The 24,037-nt window shown below is 44.0% G+C and overlaps 1 protein-coding gene across 1 annotated transcript in view; it reads left to right on the forward strand.

The window, feature by feature from the left end:
* Window positions 1-24,037, forward strand: part of RHBDL3 (rhomboid like 3) — a 124,553-nt gene that overhangs the window by 89,543 nt on the left and 10,973 nt on the right. Inside the window, exons 5-8 of the mRNA XM_060271999.2 lie at window positions 7,958-8,182; window positions 8,898-9,046; window positions 12,499-12,611; window positions 19,671-19,771. Coding sequence (XP_060127982.1) covers window positions 7,958-8,182; window positions 8,898-9,046; window positions 12,499-12,611; window positions 19,671-19,771 — 588 coding nt within the window. The remainder of the gene's footprint in view (window positions 1-7,957; window positions 8,183-8,897; window positions 9,047-12,498; window positions 12,612-19,670; window positions 19,772-24,037) is intronic.

The raw sequence follows: 24,037 nt of genomic DNA on the forward strand, positions 1-24,037 counted from the left end.
TTCGCACGGTTCTCTTACTTAACTCTTATAAAATGAAGAGATGTGTGAGGACACTGTTAATTTCAGTAAGGTTTGTGCAGGAGAACTTCCCACTCTGGTGTAAGTGAGGGTTGAACTGCAGTGGTAGGTGTTGTCTTCAGGAACCTTTTCACACAACACTCCTTGAGAAGTGTTCTCCTTTTTTCACTCTTATGTGTAAAAAAAATTAACATATATATTTATTTATATAATAGCTGAATTACATGAGGGGGAAGGTAAATTCTATATATATATATATTTTTAAAGTAACAAAAATAAAAATTGGAAATAAATGTGCCCCGCCTTCAATGATCTTTCACCAGGTGCTGCAAAGGAGACAACAGTATTTGCCCATTGTGCAGAAGTCAAGGGGTAAAGGAAACATGTCCCCATTATAGGGGCAACCAGACTGACTGCTTGCTGCTTTGGTTCCCAGTAGGCAGAAAAAGCACCAGCAGGGCACAAGAACAGGGGACCTTAGCTTGGTTGCCTTGACAGTGGGGATGCATTCCTTTTTCTTCTACTCTGCTATTCAGAATGAGGGCAATGAAAGAACTTTGTATGCCCTCAGTGTCGTCACATTCAAATCTGATTTAGTTGCTTGTTTATTTTTAAATTGCTTCAAAATAGGCAGCAAAAATGTAAAGGTTTTTCTCTGGGTTGGGAGGGAGCTGTTGTGAACCATAAGGATGCCCACCACTGAGGAGGGACGATTGCTCAAATAAGGGGAAGTCAGAGGTTCCTGGTTTCCAAAGCAAAGGCATCCGGATGGGAGACCAAAGGAGTGAATTCAGCACCAAGGACAGTGCTTCTGCAGCTGAATCCAGCCATCCCTCAGTGAGGTCCTGGAGGAACTGGCTGAGATTTAGAATAGGGTCAGCCTGTCATTGACTGGAAAGCCCACCCCTTGAGTGCTACCTCTTGTTCTGTTGAAGTGTCTTCTTCTGCAGCCAATGCCACCCGTATGTCTCAAGACGTCTCAAAAGTCAAACTACTGTTTGCTTGTATTCCTTTGGTGGTGAGAGAGGTTGGGGTTGGCCTAGCCCTAGGGCGTGGTTGGTTGTCTTTGATTGGCTGTAATGAAATTTGTTTTTGTGTGTGAGTGGGGTGTGTCCATGTGTTTGGATCAGGTTAGCCAGATTGATTTGTATGCTGTTGGCGGGTTCTTGTTGTTGTCTTGTTGGGCTGTGTATGTGATAAAGGGTAACCATATTGGGGTGAAGGCGTCTTCTTCTATTTGTCCCCATGTCAGTTTCCCACACAAGTGACGCTGACACAAAACCCCACACTAAGTAGAATAGAAGCAGTGCCACCCGACCCCACCCCATTCCATTCACCACGCCCCCCTCCACCTCTTTCACCCTTTTCTTCCTATTCCTAACATGACACTAATGTCTTAACAAATGAAACTGATCTGTAGAAAATGTAACCTGAAAAAGAGACATTGCGCATACTTTTGTAAACGAAGAAATCTTCAATAAAAATATATTTGACTCCCTGAAAAAAAAGAGTCAAACTACTGGAGAATCACAGCACCCAAAGCGACCCCTCCAAGGCGCAAGCCTGGGCATTGTGTATGGAGTCACTCTCTGAGCTGCCCAGATGACAAGACTCTCCCTGATGTGGTCCAAAGGAAAGCAGAGCAATACATTTGGCACCAGCTGGGCTCCAGGAGTTGGAGCCTATGCTTCCCTCTTGCTCATGAGTCATGACTGTTATAAACAGATGACTTATGGGTACAGTAATATCCAAAACTATCTGGTCCGTAATTCCAGCCTAGGGGTTGCCAACATGATGTTCTCCAGATGTTGCTGAACTGCAACTTCTGTCAGCCCCAGCCAACATGGCTAATGGTGTAGGATGATGGGAATTGTAGTCCAGCAATGTTTGGAGAGCACTACATTGACTATCTCATTCATAGCTGGCAGACAATTTGCCAGTTTCTGCTCCATATGTTTCAAAATTACTCTTTGGGAGATAGATAATTTTCACTTGTCATGGTTAAGGCTTGAATCTTGAACATTACGTCTTTTCATCAACCCCATAAAGAGTTTCCTTCTCCAGGTTCATGGGCTTACTAATGCAGTCATTAAAGCCCAAATACCTGATTCATGTGGGAACTCTACTAACCAGCTGTCTCGAGGACAAATGTGTATTTGCCCACCTATAAATAGGCATGTTTAGTTAGTCCATATGCATTTCTGTTCTTATTTTGATTACATGTGTATACGTGCCTAGAGTTACCTGTTTTAATCCTCCGTCTTTTGCCTGGAAAGTGAAAACTGTGAAGCTTGAAGCTTATGCAACATGCTTGATGCTATTTCAATACTTCATTATACCTTGGAGGTGCCTCTAAATCATCTCTTGGAACATGGGTGGTGCAACCCTTGACTTAAGGAAGCTGAGGGACAGTATTGCAGTAATCTGAGCACCCTTGACCCCAAAGGTTGCACATCTTCATTATTGCTCTCCTTGTTGTATTTATCCAATTACTAAGACGTTCTGAGCCTGAGGGAGTGGTAACTGGCAAATCTTCTCAGACCCCAGGACCCAGTCACAAACAGTGGCTAACAGGGAGCATTGCAGAACCAGCTTTGAATATGTTTACTATGGTATTCCACCATTTAAGCCTTGTTGCTCCTTTTTAACAGTTAGTTGTTCGTAGTTTGCTATTGGTTTAAAGTGGGGATAAATGTTTTCATGTCACCCAGCAGTCCAAACCAAACAGTTCTCCTTGCAAATTTCCCATGGGCATCTGGTTAGGCTTTGTGAGAACAGGATCCCGGACTGATCCAGAATGACTATTTATGTTCTTTTTTTATAATAATTTTTATTAATTTTACAAATAAAGAAATAATGCAAACATGCAGAAAATACATTGAACAACAGAGAAATAGAAAAAAGAAATAAAGAAATAAAAAACAAAGAAAATCCAAATATAAATCCTCATTCCCTTAACAATGTATATAGGGACCTCCTCGAGTTCCATCAATCTGCGTTTCATTTCATTTTTATCTTTAGCAATTTCTTATACATTTTTATACAAATTTCATACCGGTAATACTTCAATTCTTTCATCCCTCTAACTACTTCACATATTCTCTAAATCCACAGCTTCTAGACAATCTTAAATCTAATCTTAATATACAATTTTAGCATATTTTTTCAAATATATTTTAAAATCTTTCCAATCTTCCTCAATCGCCTCTTCTCCCCGGTCACGGATTCTCCTGGTCATCTCAGCCATCTCCATATACTCCATCATCTTCATTTGCCAATCATCAATTGTTGGACTTCCAGTTCTCAGAATGACTATTTATGTTCTTGTAAGGCAAACACCTCTTCTTCTTCTTCTTCTTCTTCTTCTTCTTCTTCTTCTTCTTCTTCTTCTTCTTCTTCTTCTTCTTCTTCTTCTTCTTCCTCCTCCTCCTCCTCCTCCTCCTCCTCCTCCTCCTCCTCCTCCTCCTCCTCCTCCTCCTTCTTTACATATGCCATTTCTAAATGGAACAGGGTTTTATTTGAACTGTACTGTAAAGAAAGCTATGAAACTGTATGACTATGACAATCATGGGTCTCCTGCGCTCTTCGCGGGGATATATTGCTACTGCCATGCAGCAATTTGGAAAAATTCATGACCCTTATTTGCAGCTTTAAAGAAAGGCTGCTTGGGTAACATGATTTACAGTCCTGCGCCTGAAAGAAAGGAAATGTCTACATAGCAAGCTTTCTGCTTCCAGTTCATGCATGTTCCCTGGAAGAGAGTGTTGTGGGCACTCGGGGGCACTCTGGTGTTCCTACTTTTGTGAACAAGCTCAATGGTGGATCTACCGTAGTTAGTCCAGCATTCTGCTTTAGCATTTGCCAGTGTTTTTTGGCTGGGTTTCCACACTTCTAACAGCTGCTCAATAATCAGAAATAACCAGGCACATCTTTTCCTGCCATGCAGATACAGTGATTGAGGGAAAGTGGAGGGAATTCATTGTGCTGCATTTCTGCCTTTGTGTAGTTGAAAAAGTTGCAGAAACCCTGATCGTGGGGTACATGTGGACTTACATAAATAACAATTTATGGAAGCAGCCAATTCAGTAAAGTTCTATACAGTGGTACCTTGGTTCTCAAATGCCCGGTTTTCGAACATTTTTCAGAAGCCAAACATCCAATGCGGCTGCCAGCTATTGTTTCCGGGGGACCTGCACCAATCAGAAGCTGCGCCTTGGTTTTTTAACATTTCGGATGTCAAACGGATTAAGTTTGGCTCTTTTGTTTTTGCTATTTATTTTGTGTTTTTGTTTTTGAGAGGCTTTTTCAGTTAATTTGTTTTTGTGGCTGTGTGGAACCCAGTTCAGCTATTGACTGATTGATTTTGTGACTGCGGAAATGGATGAAAACTCCCCATCCAAACAATGACTGTCATCAGTGCAGGTAAGAAAATAATAATAATTTTAATTTTTATCATCTACGGTACAATACTGTCTTATTTATTTTATGGTACAGTGCAATGATTATTGCTTTCACTTTATGGATCAATGGTCTCGTTAGATAGTAAAATTCATGTTAAATTGCTGTTTTAGGGGTCGTTTTTAAAAGTCTGGAACGGATTAATCCATTTTGCATTACTTTCTATGGGAAAGTGTGCCTTGGTTTTGGAATGCTTTGGTTTTGGAACGGACTTTGAGAATGGATTAAGTTTGAGCACCAAGGTACCACTGTAACTGTGTCAAGCCAATGACCAGTCACATTCAGCTGATAAGCTCATAAACAAGGCAGTTGTGGGGCTGGCCCTCTTTTCTGCTATTTGTCTTCCCTGGATCTAGTACTTAGAGGAATGCATCTTCTGAACATGGATGCTCAGTTTTAGCTATTATGATACATAGCCATTGATATACCTGCCATTCATTCACATGCCCACTTGTTTTGATGTTTGGACACCCTTGAAAGCTTTCTGTAGGTGCTTCAGTGAGGTTACAATCACAATTATGATATCTCATAGTTACTCATGGAAATGACATATTTAAGAGGTTTGGCTCTGTGTGGAGCAGTTACCCAGTACAGTGGTACCTTGGTTCTCAAACTTAATCTGTTCCGGAAGTCAGTTCCAAAACCAAAGCGTTCCAAAACCAAGGTGCGCTTTCCCATAGAAAGTAATGCAAAATGGATTAATCCGTAACAACCGCTAAAACAGCAATTTAACATGATCCATAAAATGAAAGCAACAAACAATGTGGTGCAGTCACAGAATCAATCAGTAGCTGAACTGGGTTCCACACAGTCACAAAAACAGAAAAATAGCCACAAAAATGCAAAATAAATAGCAAAAACAGACAGACCTCAGCGTAACACTCGAAAAGAAAGTGTGGCACTCAAAACAGAAGCGTAACAGTCAAAACAGAAGTGTGGCACTCTAAACGGAAGTGTGGCACTCTAAACAGAGTATGTTCGGCTTCCGAAAAAAATTGCAAACTGGAACACTTACTTCCAGGTTTGCAGTGTTTGGGTTCCAAGTTGTTGAATACTGAGGCGTTTGAGAACCAAGGTACCACTGTATCTATTGTATGTCTGAAAAGCAGAAGGTTTGGGCTTGGATATCCTGAGGCCATGAGCCAAGGAAAAAAAAGAAGGGCAGGGGTGCTAATGCTTTTGTGCTTCATTTCTCACACTAAGTAAGGCCTGGCAGCTATCTACAAGCAGATGTCAACGAAACTGTTGCAGTGGATTGGAGTAAAGGGCTCTTGGCAGGGGTTTGGCAGTTGCACAAGAGCTTTCACAGCGTGTGTTGTTGGAGCATCCCACATACTTGCTGTACTTCATTATGCAGGAATGTATGAATACTAGGGGGCATATGCCAAAACAAGAGGTTGTAATCACGCTGGAGTCAGAGTCTGCACCCAGTTTACTGTCAGCAGTTTATCACTGGAGAATTCAAAGCTTTACAAAGTTAAATACGAGTCAAATTCTCCTTTCTTGCGGGAGACATTTCTAATACTGTGGTAACCGGTATTTGTCAGCTGAAGCAGCATTGACTATTATGACAAGCATGCAGTAGATTAGGTTTGTAAAAACATTATACAGTCCATTGCTGTTGTGTGATTAAACTCAGGTCAGCCCTCTATATATCTTAAGCTGGAATGCATTGTTTCAATTCATTATGAGTATATTATATTGATAGATCTCTGAAAACTGCTTTGAAGTCCATATCATTAAATTGGTTTCATAGTTTTTGACCTAGCAATATATCACAAATGATGTGTGTTAGGGCTGTTAGGGGTCAGCGAAAAAGAATCCAAAACCAGCTTGAAGTCCATATTGTGATACTGGTTTCATATATCACAAATCATGATGTGTGTGTGTGTGCTATGCAAAAATCACGATGCAGGAAAAAACGGGAAGCCAGCCAATGTCTTTGCATGTCTCCATCCTTATTCCACACATTGTGATATATCAGTGTTTATAACATCAGTATGTTGCGATATTTAGGTGGTGGTATATCACGATGCTGAAAACCAGATATTGCCCAGTTCTAGTTATGAGCAAGAACTACTTAATAAACTAAAATCAGGGGTGCTCGTTCAATTAAGTAAAGTTTGAGATGAATTGTACAGATTCCTTTAAATTAATCAGATAGTAATGTCATTTTTCTACTAGAAAGGAAAGCCCATTTTAGTTGCTTCTTCTTCATCATCTTCATCTTCGTCTTCATCTTCATCTTCCACCCATCTGACAGGGTTGCCCCAGCTACTCTGGGTGGCTTCTGACAAATGCTTACCATTAATTTGAGATTGTTATTGTTGACAGTTCCTTTCAAATAAACACAGTCCTGTGATACATCCACTAATTTCTTCAATTAAATCAATACCTTTCCCCCCCAGTCATTCCGTATAGAACAGGGACAGAGCATCCCATGGTTCTCCAGCTGTTGCTGAAGCACAGCTCCTGGCATCTCTCACTATTGGCCATGCTGGTTGAGCCTGGTGGGAGTTGCAGTCCAACAACATCCAGAGGGCCACAGGTTCCCATCCCTATAATAGGCAAGTATGTCCAAACAGCATGATAAAAGTCAGTATGAGCAAATTGTCATCTCCAATAGCCACTCCGCATCGAAGTGTATGCATGTTATGCTGTTAAGTACCACTGAAACAATACTTATACAAGTTTTCCTGCAGATTGGGTAGTATCAGCCAAGGCTGAATATTTGACTAAATTCTATTCCAGTCATTACCTGGCATACTGCACCACATAGCTCTTCCCACACTTGCTTTCTTACAAAAGAAAAACACTGCCTACATTTCTCAGTGAAGGAGTAGAGCTTGCCAGTCAGGCCTTTTATCTATTCTGCTCTGATTAATAGATCAAATGTTGTTATTTTGCACAGAAGTGTCTTTTTGAATAAGAGCATATGGGATGTTTCTTATTTGGAGGCACCAAAAATTAGTCTTCTAACAACCAATTTTAATGACCACTTTCTGAAAAGAAATGGTAATGGCTATTCTACATGAGATTTTCAGCAGAGTAGAACCCACGTGATACATTTAGCATGTTTGTTTTATGTGAATTCGGGAGTACAGTAAATCTTTGTGAAATGAGAGCCAGTTATTGTTCTTTTGACCTAGAGCTTGATACAAGTAGAAAGGGCTGCAAGGTACCCTGATCTGGGTTCATTTTACCTAAATCTGCTAAACTTCTCCATCTTGGCATTTTTTTCATGCCCTCATTTGCCAAGCCGACTTAATTCCCTGAATGATATCCAGCTACGTTCATACTCAGAGTAGACCTATTTAAATGAGTGCAATTAACTTATAAACTAATTGATTTCAATGGATCTGCTCGGAGCACAGCTAATATACGATATCACCCCATTCAGTCTAACCACCAAGCCATTACTTGATTGATTTCAGCTTCTTAATTCCCCCTCCCCATCCTTTCCTTTGATCTTCTCCTCCAGATGAGTAACAAAAGGTCCAACAGCTTTCGCCAAGCCATCTTGCAGGGGAACCGGAGGCTGTGCAGCAAGGCCCTGCTGGAGGAGACTGGACTGAGCCTTTCCCAGCGGCTGATCCGCCACGTTGCGTATGAGACTCTGCCGCGTGAGATTGATCGGAAGTGGTATTACGACAGCTACACCTGCTGCCCCCCACCTTGGTTCATGATTGCCATCACCATTGTAGAGGCAAGTATTATTATTTTTAAAAAAGTGTGTGTACCTTCTAGCTCAGGCATCCCCAAACTGCAGCCCTCCAGATGTTTTGGCCTACAACTCCCATTATCCCTAGCTAACAGGACCAGTGGTCAGGGATGATGGGAATTGTAGTCCAGAACATCTGGAGGGCCAAAGTTTGAGGATGCCTGTTCTAGCTAGCATTGTTTTAAGACAATGTGCTATGAACCAATTTAAACAGTAATCAGACTAAAGTCCCCCATATGGAAACGCATCAAGCAGAAGTTAGTCTGAATCCTCTTTGAAAGCATTGGGATGGAATTTAGTTGCAACTAACCAGTCCCATTGATGTCTGCGTGTCCACCAGCCACACACCCTCCCATGGCCACATGTACACATACACAGGGCTGCTCCACAGAAGCAGGAACGTTGGCTTACCTGAAGTTCTGCTCCTGTGAAGGAGGAGCCCCCTTCCACACTGGCACGAAATGTGGAGCTATTGAGGGCGAGGCTATTGAGTGGGTCACCATCAAAGCTTAAACGGGTAGCAGCGCAATCCCATTCCCCCCCCCCATGTACTGGCAACAGGTGAGGGAGAAGGTCTGGACAGACCTTTAGTCACAACTGCACTTGCTGGAATTAAGCCTGTATGTATCCTTGCGTATATTTTCTTGGCTGGATGCTTGAATGAATTACAGTTAACTGTGTGATCTCCCTGCTTTCCTAGGTTGCCTTCTTTCTTTACAATGGAGTGGTACTAGATAGGTTTGTGCTGCAAGTCACCCATCCTTTATATTTGAAGAACTCATTGTTATATCATCCTCAGCTCCGTGCCCAGGCCTGGAGGTACCTCACCTACATATTCATGCATGCAGGGTGAGTTCCGGGAGAAAAGGGGGGCTGAATTTCTTGGGGTGGGGTGGGGTTCCCTTACCTCGTGGGAAAGGCAGGGGTTGACACAGAGCTGCCATCAAAGCACCTGGCATCAGTGGCATAGCGTGGGTTGCCAACGCCCGGGGCTGCACGGAGGGGGTGAGAGGGAGGTAAACATGCACATTCAACTGCCTAATGGCATCCACATCACTCAGGAGATCCCAGCCACAGAGATAAGAAAGTAAGAGTAGTTCCGTTGTCTGGAAAGACCACTTCCTGGTTTGCACGGAGATGCCATTTTCAACAGAGCCCAGCAATGGAAGCACACAGCTGTATTGAGGCAGCACTGGGTATTGAAAGTTTGCGCCCCCTCACAATTTTGTGTCTGGGGCAACTGCCCCTGTGACACACACACAAACTAAGACAACGCCTGGCATCCTTGGGCAGCTGCTGGGGGGCCCTGGCAGGGCCCACTGCTGATGTTTACCCTGCCCTCCTAAAAACAGATCCAGCCTGGCACTCCAAGCAGTGGCAGGCAGCTGGGTCTAGCTGCCATTTTAGTTCCAGACAATGGCTTCCTTCAGCATATTGTCAAAAAACAGTCGTCTCCTTGGCACTGCTTGGAGTACTGCTGCTTCCACTCCTGCCAGACGAGCCTGCTGCAACACATCAACAGAGGAGAGGGCACCACCGGAGGGCCCCTTGAACCTGAATCACACCCTAGGTCTTCTGCTCTGAAACTAAAATCCCGGGAGAATCCTGTTGCTCTTAGGTGTCCATAAAAAAGTATTACACACGGTCCCCATTTTTAAAAATGATTTGCGATCTTTGGATAAAACAATGTTCTGTAAAAGCTGGTTTATGTTGCCTGCTGGTCATAGGATGTCAGGGGCAGAAGCAGAAGGAGGAAATATGGGTATATCGTTCTTAACTTCATAGCAATAAGTATCTTTTCCCTGACAGATCTGCAGGATTTTTGCATAATTTGCTTGCTTTCTGATAGGAGCGTCCTTCGAGTTGGAAATAGCTGCTTGAGGTGGTGGCGAGACATTTTCGTTGGGACAGTACCAGCAGGCAGGATTAAATACCATCTCCCTGCCCACTACAGGCCTGGTCATGCTCTTCAACCCACCCCTGTAATGCCACTTTTACATTTTAAAACCCATGCATGTTAATTGCAGTATGAGACAAAAAGGACTGCCTTTGTTCATAGAGATTTGCAAAACAGGTTGAAACCTTTAAAAAGATGCAAGTGCTTAAACTATGTTTCAGTATGCTTCCCTTTCTCACAAAATGCTAACCTCTGCCTTGACAAGTATCTTGTTGCTGTTAGGCTGTCGTGTTGCTTGAAAAAATGTGCTGAACCTTTTAATTATCACGTTTCTTTCACAACTTTGGCTGGTTTCCAAGGGAAACTCTTGGGAAGATACACTATCCAATGCCTCACAACTGTAAATATTAAGAGACTTGGCCAGCACAGCCTTATTACCTTTTTTTTTGCAGTGGATTCTAAATCTTTTGGAAGTGTAAGCTATCAGAACCGTGTGCACAAACATCCCCCACTTGAGAAGCAATCCCTGCTTTATTTTATTATTTTTTATGATGGAATACTTGCTACAGTTAGGTAGCTAAACCATCCTTTATAGCCAGCCTACCCTCATTAGATTATTTTCACATTCAGAGAATAAAATAAATCTCAGGAAAAGTAGTAGTAATAACCTCTTTCTTTCTACTTTTAATGGTGAGGCCATTATTCCTCTCTCCCCACCCCAAAAAGGCAAGCTAATATAAAGGTGGTGAAGTCTATTGTTGTCATACTTCCTGCTGTGACTTTAAAATGTTAATTTGAAACTCTTAATTTACTGCCCTCATCTGCTTTTTTTTTATGGGCATTTGTGACAGCCAGAAGGTAGCTGAGGAGAAGGCAGTTCTTAAGGGTGACTGAGAGCTCCCCAAAATGTGCTGTTTGTGTCTTGATCCCGATGGAGAAAAGCTTTATAAGAAACAAAAGCTGTAAATTTTAGCCTTCCGCTTTAAAGCTGAGCGGACGTTAATTATCTGTGGGGCCCACCCATTTGCATTGCTGCCATAACTAATGACTTGCATTGATTCAAGGGCCCATTTGTTTGGTTGCGGAGAAGGTGAAGCCTTGATAAATCAATTATATTGTCATCTAAAGAATGACACATTCAGAGCATGGAGAGCCAATTATGTTTTATGGGTGCTTATTGACCATGGGACTCGGATGCTCCTGGCTGCAGTAGAAGTTGGGCTGAATGGAATGCTTCTTGAAACTTTTTTTAAAGAACGGGCATGCATCAAACACACTAAGGAACAGAACCTCTAAGGGTCTTCTAATCGAAATAAATCATTGCCCCGCAAGAGGCATTAAATTCTCCGTTAGAAAACATTGGGCATCTTCCCATGACTTTTCTTATGTACTACCCTGCATCTTCTTCTACTTCCTTCTATATAAGGGATTTTAAAAATCTTTTTCCAAATGGTGTTTTCCCCATTAAAAAAGAAGAAAACCCAATTCTAAGTAATCTTAGAATCAAAGACACTTTTAGGTTTGCTAACATGACAATCAGTGGGGTTTCCCCTCTACCCTGGCTACAATAGGTGGGCGAAGGCAGTAAATCAAGGCTAGGGCTTGCTGACCAGAAGGTCGTGGGTTCGAATCCCCGTGACGGGGTGAGCTCCCATTGTTCGGTCCCAGATCCTGCCCACCTAGCAGTTCGAAAGCATGTCAAAGTGCAGTTAGATAAATAGGTACCGCTCCGGCGGGAAGGTAAACGGCGTTTCCGTGTGCTGCTCTGGTTCGCCAGAAGCGGCTTAGTCATGCTGGCCACATGACCCGGAAGCTGTCTGCGGACAAACGCCAGCAGGCCTATAGAGTGAGATGACCGTCGCAACCCCAGAGTCGTCCACGACTGGACCTAACGGTCAGGGGTACCTTTACCTTTACCTTTAACTACTTATAACTGTGAGGGCCATTTCCTAGCTATCTTAAGAGATGCTGGCTTGCTTAAGGCTGTCCAACCAGTTAGTGGATGAGCTGAGATTTATACCAGAGTCTTCCAGCCTATAAGCAATATCCATAATTATTCTGCTTGCAAATATACTTTGCTAATTAACAAAGTTTAAAGACAGGATTATTAAACCTGAATTGTGACATTTTCCCCCCCCCCCACTTAGGGAAAAATAATCTATTTTAACCTAGATAAAATTAAACTTTTTTTAAAAAAACATCCAGAACCCTGGCACTAAGATGTTGACTCATTTATTTATACAAAGGCTCTGTACTTGTCTGTTGGTACCAAAGTGAATCATAGAATTGTAAAGTTGGAAGAGACCCTGAAGGTCATCTACTCCAACTCCCTGTATTGCAGGAATTTTATTCATTCATTCATTCATTCATTCATTCATTCATATGCTATTTCCATTTTCCCCAGGATAGAGCACCTTGGACTCAATGTTGTCCTTCAACTTCTGGTTGGAGTCCCCCTTGAAATGGTACATGGTGCTGCAAGGATCGGGTTTGTCTACATTGCTGGAGTTGTAGCAGGTATGTTGCATGGGTGAATAAACCTGATATTGGCTGATACTGAAATTGTGGTTAATCTCCATGGTTGAGGTTTCTTGTGAGAGAAGGTAGAAGGTGCCCATCATTTGGGACCATAATGTTGTCCTCATCAACACTATACAGTATAAATGTTGCAGTCAGGGCTACTTTTCAGCAGGAGCTTGCCAGAACTCAGCTCTAAAAAGGTAAAGGACCCCTGGACGGTTAAGTCCAGTCAAATGAGACTCTGGGGTTGCGGCGCTCATGTCACTTTTCAGGCCGAGAGAGCCGGCGTTTGTCCACAGACAGCTTTCCCGAGTCATGTGGCCAGCATGACTAAACCGCTTCTGGTGCAGTGGGACACCGTGACGAGTGCCAGAGCGCACGGAAATGCCGTTGACCTTCCCGCCACAGCGGTACCTATTTATCTACTTGCACTGGTGTGCTTTCGAACAGCTAGGTTTCCAGGAGCTGGGACAGAGCAACAGGAGCTCAGCCTTCGCAGGGGTTCAAACCACCGACCTTCCGATAGGTAAGCCCAAGAGGCTCAGTGGTTTAGACCACAGCGCCACCCACGTCCCCTACTCAGTTCTGGCACCTCTCAGGTGGGTGCCATTGCTATTATTAGAGAACAAGGGAGGCATCCATGGTGAGCTCCGGCACCTCTTTTTCTAGAAAAATATCACTGGTTGCAGTAATTTTGAAAATATGACACTGCATGGAAGTAAAACCGAACCAAGTCTAGAGTTTATCAAGGTGTGATCATGGTTCCTCCTTTGAAGGCACTGTTACAAGCTGAATGTTTCAGACCACACTGGCCCCTGTTGGGAATGGACGAATCTGTCAAATTTGGTTTCTCTCAGTTTCTTATTTTTCTAGTATTAAGTTCAGTTCTCCACATTTGTGCATCAGTTTGTTGGGTTTTTTTTTTAAGTTACATAAAAAAATTAACATTTTAGTTTGCTTTCCTTCTAATGTACAATTCATCTAATATTTATATTTTGCAAGCATCCCCCCCTAATATAATACTCTGTTTTGTTCTTTTCACCTATATATATGTATTTTTGTATACATCGTTTGCCTACATCACAAGATTCATAGAAGTTCAAATTACAAAGGGTAGCTCTGAATTGTTTTGCTTACTGTTTCAGGGAGTACAAATGGCGTTGGTCCGCTTTAAAATGTGGACCAAATCAAATTTTTCTCCCAACCTCCAGGCACATGGGCTCCGCTTCAGTGTGGCTACAAATCTCTCTGCAGTAGGATCCTCTGTCTTGTCAAGGTTCCTGTTTGCTAATTGCTGTGCTGATTCTAAGCTTGTTAAATGAGCACACATAGAAACCTCCTTCAGACGTTTGCACTAAAAACGTTGGGAGGGGAGCCCGTCGGCCCGGGATTGTGCCCCTGGCCCAATTCTAAGCTGTTGTATGTTCAAATGAAGACATGTGAAGAGGACTTCTGTTGGTAACTGAGAAAGTTACTGTAGTTTTTCCTAGTGCCGTGTTTGCGCTTCAAGGCCCACAAGCCCTTCCCCTGTAAATAACTACACACTGACACATAATTTTAGTTTAAGTTATTGGGCAAAATTTTAGGCCACAACTTTATTGATTACAGCAAAGTGAGCGGTATTGGCTTAGGCATTGGCAACAGATTATAACTGATTCCTGGCTCTCTGGCTCGTGGTCTGAAAGGGTAAACACCAAACGAGGGAGCAACATCGATGGAGATCAACCGAAGCTCACCCTGGGGTTCCTGTGGTCCTGGCATGGCCCTAGCCCCTCAAGCGGACTTCATACGAGATCCTCAGATTCTTTTACTGGAATACCCTCTTTCTGGAGGGGCAGGTGATGGCTGCGCCTCCCCTCCCCACACATTTCAATAAGCCAATGCCTAACCACCAAACCTTACAAAGTTGTGATGATTGCTAAGGGGGTAGGCGAAAAGCAAGTGGCTACAGCCAATCTGCCAAATGGGAAAAAAGTCCTACCCAGCCCCTGTTCCAAAACAGGCGACCCAATCCAAAGCAAGGCCAAAGAGCAGCACCTAAAATTAGGGAGGGAGGGAAGGTGGAGGGTGTTCGGCAGTGCGAAGCAAGTGCCCCCAATTAATAATAATAATAATAATAATTTATTATTTATACCCCGCCCATCTGGCTGGGTTTCCCCAGCCACTCTGGGCGGCTTCCAACAGAAAAATAAAACATTAAAAGCCTCCCTGAATAGGGCTGCCTTCAGATGTCTTCTAAAAGTCTGGTAGTTGTTTTCCTCTTTGACATCTGTTGGGAGGGCATTCCACAGGGCAGGCACCACCACCGAGAAGGCCCTCTGCCTAGTTCCCTGCAACTTGGCTTCTCGCAACGAGTGTTATCTCGCAATTATGTCGCGCTGCCGCTTTTATAGGCCCAGGAATCACGCCGTCCATCCCGATTGGCCCAAACAGCCTGGCGTGATCCCAGGGCCTGACTGTTAAGTCTTGGGCCATGTCCAGCAACAACTCACCCTGCGGGGGGTGCCTTCGAGGCCTGCACGCAACCAGGACCCTCATTAAGGAGGATCCCATTTCTCAATTGAGCTGTACAGTGAGTGCAGGATCAGGCACTACTATAATTAAGCATTAGTTATTGGGGGGGGGGGAATCAGTTATAAGGCCATAAATGCAGACCCAGGTGGCGCTGTGGTTAAACCACTGAGCCTAGGGCTTGCTGATCAGAAGGTCGGCGGTTCGAATCCCTGTGACGGGGTGAGCTCCCGTTGCTTGGTTCCAGCTCCTGCCAACCTAGCAGTTCGAAAGCACGTCAAAATGCAAGTAGATAAATAGGAACCGCTACAGCGGGAAGGTAAACGGCATTTCCTTGTGCTGCTCTGGTTTGCCAGAAGTGGCATTGTCATGCTGGCCACATGACCTGGAAGCTATACGCCGGCTCCCTCGGCCAATAATGTGAGATGAGCGCGCAACCCCAGAGTCGGTCACGACTGGACCTAATGGTACCCAGGAGTTATTTTTTTAATCTATATATCTGATTTGGCTTTACCTTTGTTTACCGCAGTGTCAGTAATTGTCAGCTGAAGGTTTTTGGTTAGGGCCCAACATGGCAACTTTCCAATGACCAGTGAATCTATGGGATGATAGATCTTCATGGACTGATTGATTTTTACATTTGTACTGCATTTGTTATTCAGGTCTTGCGCCTCTGCAGTTTGGAGGTGAAGGAAGCTGGCTTGATGACAGATCAAATCTAATTATAACAAGAGGAGAGAGCAAGAGGCAACTGCAGGGAGGGTGCCATGGGATGTCTGGGACAGTGATTGGCAGGTTTAGCTATTTGTCCCTCTCCCATGCCCTGGTCCTTACCTATATAGCAAGTCTTGCTGCAATGAACAAATAAAGCTGCAATAGAAGTGTGCCGTAAAGGGACCCCTGACCATTAGGTCCAGCCGCGGATGACTCTGGGGTTGCGGCGCTCATCCCGCTTTACTGGCCAAGGGAGCTGACGTACAGCTTCCGGGTCATGTGGCCAGCATGACTAAGCCGCTTCTGGCAAACCAGAGCAGCGCACAGAAACCCCATTTACCTTCCCGTCAGAGCGGTACCTATTTATCTACTTGCACTTTGACGTGCTTTCATACTGCTAGGTGGGCAGGAGCAGGGACCGAGCAATGGGAGCCTACCCCGTCGTGGGGGTTCAAACCGCCGACCTTCTGATTGGCAAGCCCTAGACTCAGTGGTTTAGACCACAGCACCACCTGCACCACAATTAAAAAAAAGAGAGTTATGTGCTATGAGGAAGTACGTGGAGGTGGGAAGCATAAATGTCATAATTGGATTAGAAAGCTAGGAATAGGGAGGGGGGCTCCATAAACATATTAGCGTGAAGGCCCTTTTCAGCGCATCTGGAGTACCAGGGCCGTCTTAAGCACCTCTGGCGCCCTGGCGCCGTGGTGCGACGGATCCCTCCGGCGCCCGCCCCGCCCCGTTTCCCAGTGCGGCGGGCAGGCAAGCGCAGCACAGCTGCTGAGGGCGCTGCTGCGTGGCGGGCGGGCTCAGCGCACAGCGCTACTGCCGAGGGCGCTGCTGCGTGGAAGAGCGGCTGGCGGGTGGGCGCAGCTGCGATGCGCCCCCCTGGCAAAAGGAAGAGAATTAAGATTCGACACCAGCTGGGGAAACGTGGCTGGAGAAGAGAGTGAAGAGGAAAAACGGCAGGCAAGGAATGGTTCTTTGTATAGTCGTACCTTGGATCTTGAATGCCTTGGCTCCCAAACAAATCGGCTCTAGAACGATCGAAAGAAGTGAGTGTTCCGGTTTTCGCATGTTCTTTTGGAAGCCGAACGTCCGACCGGGCTTCTGCGGCTTCCAATTGGCTGCAGGAGCTTCCTGTCGCCAATCAGAAGCTGCACTTTGGTTTTCAAATGCTTTGGAAGTCGGACGGACTTCCAGAACAGATTCCGTTTGACTTCCAAGGTATGACTGTACTGTAGGGCATTCCATAAATAGGGCACCACCACTGAGAAGGCCCTCTCATAAGTAGCTACCTGCCTGCCTGCCTCACCTCATTTTGTTGGGGGGTGGGCAGAGAAGAGGCCTCTGAAGACCTGGAACTCTCTCTCTCCGTTTCCTGACTAGCCCCTTCAGACCCCGCACTTTCATGGCTGCTTGGGGACGAACTGCTCCTGATGAGAGGGGGAGGTTCTCTATAATCTCTCCCCCTTACACCACCTCTAAAACTGATGTAGATATGGGGCCACATGGAGCCCTCGGAACGGAGAGAGTGCACGGGTGCAAAGCCTCACTCAGCTGGGACTTGAAGTTAGGCTAGTGTCTCATCCCTCCCCCTAGGATGCAAATATGCATGGGGACCATATGACCAGTTTCCTCCCCAGGTGTCTTTAAGCTGCAAGAGGAAGCGGGTCGGGGAGTGTCACCGCCTTGTACTATTCCTCCATCAGCAAAATGATTTAGGCTTGGAAAGGAGGACTGGCCCGATTCTCTCCCCACACCCCCTGGGGACCTGCCACAGTGTCTCTGCTGGAGCCAAGCACTTCCCAGCTTGTCAGTGGACGCTGGTCCCTAAGGACAAATGGGGCACTGCCCCCACCAGCTTCAGTCAGTCCTTAGCCAGCCATTACCTGCCTGCCTACTTACTTAACAATCAGCCCAGGGGGTAACAGCAGTGCTGTCAGCTTCCTTCTCCTTAGTCTCAGTGTTGCCTTTATAGAACTCAGCAGGGATGAAGACAGGGACAAAATTAGATTGATTTGACTCTGCCTGTCGTTGGCTGTGGCTTCACATACGATTCAGTTCAGTCCCTTCTGCCTTAGCACCCTCAATGGGCGCCAGCGAGCACTGTGAGCAACGAAACTTCAATAGCTCATGCCAGGAAACATGGGTGGAGGGGAGGGAGGGAAGGGAAAGTCAATTTAAAAAACCTTCTTTCTTTCTCTTTCTTTCTTTCTTTCTTTCTTTCTTTCTTTCTTTCTTTCTTTCTTTCTTTCTTTCTTTTCCTCTATCACTTTTCCCTGCATGAACATAATACCACATTCACGTTTGTGTGCTGTCCCTTCAATTTCTTGCTTTCAAACTTCTGTATGAATGGAAGCTTTGAAGTTAGCTCAACGCACATCTCACTGAGATTGATTGAAGATGCTATGGCCACAGTAGGAGATGCCATTGCTCCACCTGTTTGATTTCTGAAGCTGCTAACTTGCAGTCATGTTTTTAGTATGGTGAGTCCTAACGAGGAAGGTGATAAGCAAAACGTTCTCCTGCCGATAAAATACAATCTTGATGGAGCAGTGAGGTCTGAGAGGTCATAGTTCATCTCCCAGCAGGAGCACCTTACTATGATTTAGAACAGGCATAGGCAAACTCGGCCCTCCAGATGTTTTGGGACTACAGTTCCCATCATCCATGACCACTGGTCCTGTTAGCTAGGGATCATGGGAGTTGTAGTCCCAAAACATCTGGAGGGCCAAGTTTGCCTGTGCCTGATTTGGAATGTGGTTGCCTGGGTGACATGAGTGCTCCGTTGGTTCCCCACGATGAAATATATTACTACGGTAACTTAATCAGGACAACTGAATGGTAAAGGGAGGTGCTGACTGGAGCCTCTTGGCCCAGTTTCTGAGCCAGAGGCTTCAAGAAAGCTCACAGTACAGAGGTGATGGTGATAACTGCGTCCCTGTGTTGTTGGTCTCTGGTGTGTGGCATACTACCTTGATATATTTCTATACCAGTGTGGATTATAAATACGTAAACAAATAAATAGTATCAGAGGTATAGTGCTTCTGAACATGGATATTCCACTTACCTCTACCATTCGTGGTCATATCCTTTGTGGATTTCTCTAAACCTTTTCAGAAACGTCCTCTAAGTGGGGGGAATGGTTTATGTGCTGGAAAAATATACTTTTCCTATAGTAGTGTCAGACACGTGGCCCGGGATTCACCTAAGAAGTCCCATCGGTGGGAAGCTTGCACGCGGACACCTGCTTCTGCAATGGGGTACTCCTGCTGCAACTGAATTGGTTCAAGGGAGGTCAGGAGAACACCTGGAACAACATGCTGTGGGTGGAGAGGGGGAACACATTTCATCTGGCAATCTGAAATGTGCTGGCAGAGCATTCACCATAGCACAACATTGACTTCCGCCCACGGAGCCATCACAATAACCGAGTAACAACACTACAGTTATTGCGTAGCGCTATGGTAACCTTACTCAACCCTCGGCTGCCACCTGACAGCATCTTTTCCATAAGGCTGCCTCAGTGGGAGAGATGAGAAACAGCACTCATTCCATCAGCTAAGCCAAAAGGCCAGCGCCATCAGGCACCTCCTGCCCCCGAAATGTTTCTATGCCAGCTGGCCTATAATAAGAAGTTCTGTTTAAGAGTGGATGCCTGGGTTTGCTTCTTTCCCACTTCCTGTCCCTTTTCTCTTGTGTGTCATGTTTATTAGATGGTAAGTCAGCGGCCTGGGACCATATTGTTTTATTGTAAGAAGATTTACCCTTTTGCTTAGCAAGGTTTTTGCAATAACAGTTCCCCCCCTCCCCTTTTCTCTCTCTCAGGTTCCTTGGCAGTGTCCATTGCTGATATGACTGCACCTGTCGTGGGCTCGTCTGGAGGCGTGTATGCCCTGATATCTGCTCACCTAGCCAACATAGTAATGGTAAGTACTAGACTAAGTAGTGATACAGTTTGAGTTAGAGACCAGGAGTGACATGACTTCATTGGACGGAATTGCTGCTTTGAATCCAAGCTGCTCCAGTATTAGGAACAGCCAACTGCTGCGGTTATTACTTTCTCTTCAATAAGCTTTAAAGAACATAAAAAGAGCCATTGGACAATGGCCCATCTAGTCTGCCATCCTGTTCTCACTGTGGCCAACTAGATGCCTGTGGGGTGCCCCAAAGAAAGGGTCTTTTGCTGATAATAATAATAATAATAATAATAATAATAATAATAATAATAATTTATTATTTATACCCCGCCTATCTGGCTGGGTTCCCCCAGCCACTCTGGGCGGCTTCCAACAAAACATTAAAATACAGAAATCCATCAAACATTAAAAGCTTCCCTAAACAGGGCTGCCTTGAGATGCCTTCCAAAGGTCCGGTGATTGTTGTTCTCTTTGACCTCTGGTCATCATCAGCGTTATTGGCTACACACCAAACTGCCTTCACAAAGTATAGGCAGCAAAGACGAAAACCACACATATCCTTGTCTGGGTGTATGACCACAGCACAGAGCTATGTGGGGAAACTTCTGTGTTCAGGCTGACTTCCAGAAATGCGGCAGCTTTTGACAGTGTTCCGTTTTTTGAATGAAAATGCAGAATGTTTGTGGAATGTTCTCCACGGGAAGGTTCGCCTGGTACCTTCATTTTATATATATATCGGGGGGGGGGGAGAGAGGGAGGGAGGGAGGGAGAGAGAGAGAGAGAGAGAGAGAGAGAGAGAGAGAGAGAGAGGTGCCAGGTGAAAATGTTCCTCTTCAACCAGGCCTTTGGCTGATTAATATTCTGCATCCTTTTAAATGTGTTTCGGGTGGGCTATTGTTTTGCTGTTTCTGTTTTAACTGTTTATTTGTGCCTTTTCCCTTTTCGTTTTATCTTGTGAACCACCCTGAGATCTTTTGATGAAGGGTGGCAGGCAAATCTAATAAATAAAATTAATTAATTAATCAGTGGGAACAGATTAGCGGACCAAGCTATTTTGTAGCTCTGGTATGCCCATATGTCTGTTTCAAATTATTTGTGCGAATTACTTTTGTCACCTTTCTATTTCACACAAGTTTTTCCTGCACTCTTAGAGTGGCACATATGGTATTCATGTACCATCAAAAGCTTATACCATAATAGATGTGTTAGTTTATGATGCCACAAGAGTGTTATGTTGTTCATGCTTGGCTGTAGAATATTCTCACATTACCCAGTTCTGGCATTTGAAACAAAGCGTTCTCACTTAATGCTGACGAGGGGAAATCTTCCATAATGAAAATGATCTTTTGCATTTGTTTCTGCATCCCATTAACGTCAGTGCTCATCTTTTCGTTATGCTTCTTCGTTTGCTTGTGGGAGAAAAGGTTTGTTGGAATCTTTTTGCTTCCCCTGAGTGCCTCTGGGTAGCTGCAAGAAATAAAAACGTCCTTGGCTGCAGAATGAAATGTTCCTGCAAATAAATAAACGAAGAGCAAGCAATAAGGCATTTCACCCGACGGGAAGTAATAAAGGGGGGGGGAATAAACTAAATAAAGATGCATGAAAACAAAGAGTGGAGGAGAAAACACAATATTTAATAGCTGCACCCTGAGCCTTTTGACTATGTTACTTATCTCTGCGGAGAACTGCGCAAAAGAAAATTAGTTTAGAAGAAAAGAAGCAAAGGTTTTTGGGGTTTTTGTTCAATGGCTGGAGTAATTTATAGACGAAACCCATGAGCACTGTAAGACACAGATGGGAGCATTCTCCAGCAATTTCCCTCACTGCCTGAATCATTAGCCTAGAGGCATATCTGCGTGGTGGTCTTTGAGACTTGTCAGATTCATATCCAGGGCACAAATCACACTTCACCACAGTCCATAGATGCTGGCACTCCTCTGTTCTGTACTACAGATGAAGGTGCTGGTGGGACCGTCGAAAGCCGTGTGGTTTTCTTAAATATGCATGATGTCAGTCCCACATTGCATCATGCCTGCTTCTTAGAGGTACCCTTCTCCAGGAAGGCACATTCTAAACCTGATCTCCATGGTTCCAAAAATAAAACCATCATTATTAATATTTTGTTAGTTTACGATATGTAGAGACTTAACAGAATATTCACAGCCTGCCCATACCAATCCCAGTTTTGAGAACATCTGGAATTTATTCTTGATCATCATCATAATCTATTATTTGTACCCTCCCATCGGACTGGGTTGCCCCAGCCACTCTGGGCGGCTTCCAATGTATATAAAAATATAATACAACATTAAACCTTAAAAACCTTCCCTATACAGGGCTGCCATCAGGTGTCTTCTAAAGGTTATATAGTTACAGTGGTACCTCGGTTTAAGTACACAATTGGTTCCGGAAGTCTGTACTTAACCTGAAGCGTACTTAACCTGAAGCGAACTTTCCCATTGAAAGTAATGGAAAGTGGATTAATCCGTTCCAGGTGGGTCCGCGGAGTACTTAAACTGAAAGTACTCAAACCGAAGCGTACTTAAACCAAGGTATGACTGTACTTATCTCCTTGACATCTGATGGGAGGGTGTTCCACAGGGTGGGCGCCACTACCGAGAAGGCCCTCTGCCTGGTTCCCTGTAACCTTACTTCTCGCAGGGAGGAAACCGCCAGAAGGCCCTCGGAGCTGGACCTCAGTGTCCAGGCTGAACGATGTGGGGTTGTTCTTGCTGTGTTCTTCCACAGCAAAATATTACCAAATATTTTTACTTCATTATTATTGCTATTAATAATCATAATTTTATTAATCACCTTCTACACAAACACCTCAAGCTGATTAATGGACATGAGACAGGAAGAGCAGACAAGGAACTTCCTTACAGTCTCATGGTGGCCTTGGGAGAGATCTCCTTGATTAGAGTTTATTTTTGTATGTTATTTGCATGGTGTGGCTTTGTATTTCCCTTTCTTTCGCGAGACCTCGAATGCTGTTATGGGTGAATAATGCAAAGATAGTCAACGAGTTTGCAATAGGTCTTGTTGCAAAATGAAATACATTGCAAAATGAAATGGAAACTTAAAAAAAAAACTCACAAAAAAAGCAATACAATACAAAATAGACACCCTGGCACAGACCCATTTATACAACTGGGAAAGCCTGTTGGAACAAAAATAATATATTCAACTCTTTCCAGAAAGTGCAGAGTGAACCTGTCACCTCTCAACAGAAATGCTATTTCACAGAATTGTGCCACCACCCTGAAAACCCTTCACAGAGTTATTGTAGAACAGGCTTCTGAGATATTTGGAACTTACAGGATAAAGACTCGCACAGACCATAGTGGCCTACTGGGTATATAGTGGATAAGTCAGTCTCCCAAGTAACTTGTAAGTGTATCACCAGAAATTCTGGCTATTCTCAGTTTAATAAAACATGTTTTGTTTGGTTCTATAACTACCTGTATAATGTCCCAGATCTTGCTAATTCACCGACATTTGGCATTTCAAAGTCTTTCCAGGGCCAAATTAAGTTCAATATATTTGCAGTTTGAATGCTTTGAATAAAATCCCAATCTTTCATTTTTGGAAGATCTTAAAAAACTAAAGAAAGCCCTGTAAGCAAAAACCTGCTATAGTACAACTAACATGCATGACTTCTACTAGGTATGTTTGTATTTGAGGGCAGACCCACTAGATGTGAATGTAAGTTCCCTTCCCATGACATCCTTTCCAGCAAATACTTACTCCTGATCCCATAATCTTTCTTAATCTCTGCAGGATATAAAACTATCTAGAAATAACCTTATACTAAGACTACTCCATTGTCACTCTAACAGAAAAGTTTTAAGCCAGCCCTCCAGATGTACGGCAAAATATTTTCAATCAACTGTAGACCTAAATTCTTTTGCTGTTTTTGCCAACTGTATTTCCAGTTGTGTTGTGGTTTGTTACCAATTATTTTAGACCATAACTAGCTTTATGGAAATCCTTTTCCTCAAAGACAGTTGTCCTAAGTTTGTGAATATGTATTTTCCCCCCGAATGATCAGATGCAGAGATGTTTTTGGAAAATCCAGCCATTGTTTTCAATTGCAAATGTATTTGGAAATGGGGCAAGCGAAACTTACAGTAGGAAGAATTAGAAACTGAGACTAAAACTGGCAGATTCATCCATCCTAAAATGAACCCAAATATATAATATTTGAACTCCCTGATAGTCAGTTACTCTGGCTAAGTATCAGTTCAGCTGCTAACCAAGGCTTTGGCTGTGAAT

Source organism: Zootoca vivipara, chromosome 2 (assembly GCF_965207765.1).
Source record: "Zootoca vivipara chromosome 2, rZooViv2.hap1.1, whole genome shotgun sequence".
Classification (NCBI taxonomy): domain Eukaryota; kingdom Metazoa; phylum Chordata; class Lepidosauria; order Squamata; family Lacertidae; genus Zootoca; species Zootoca vivipara.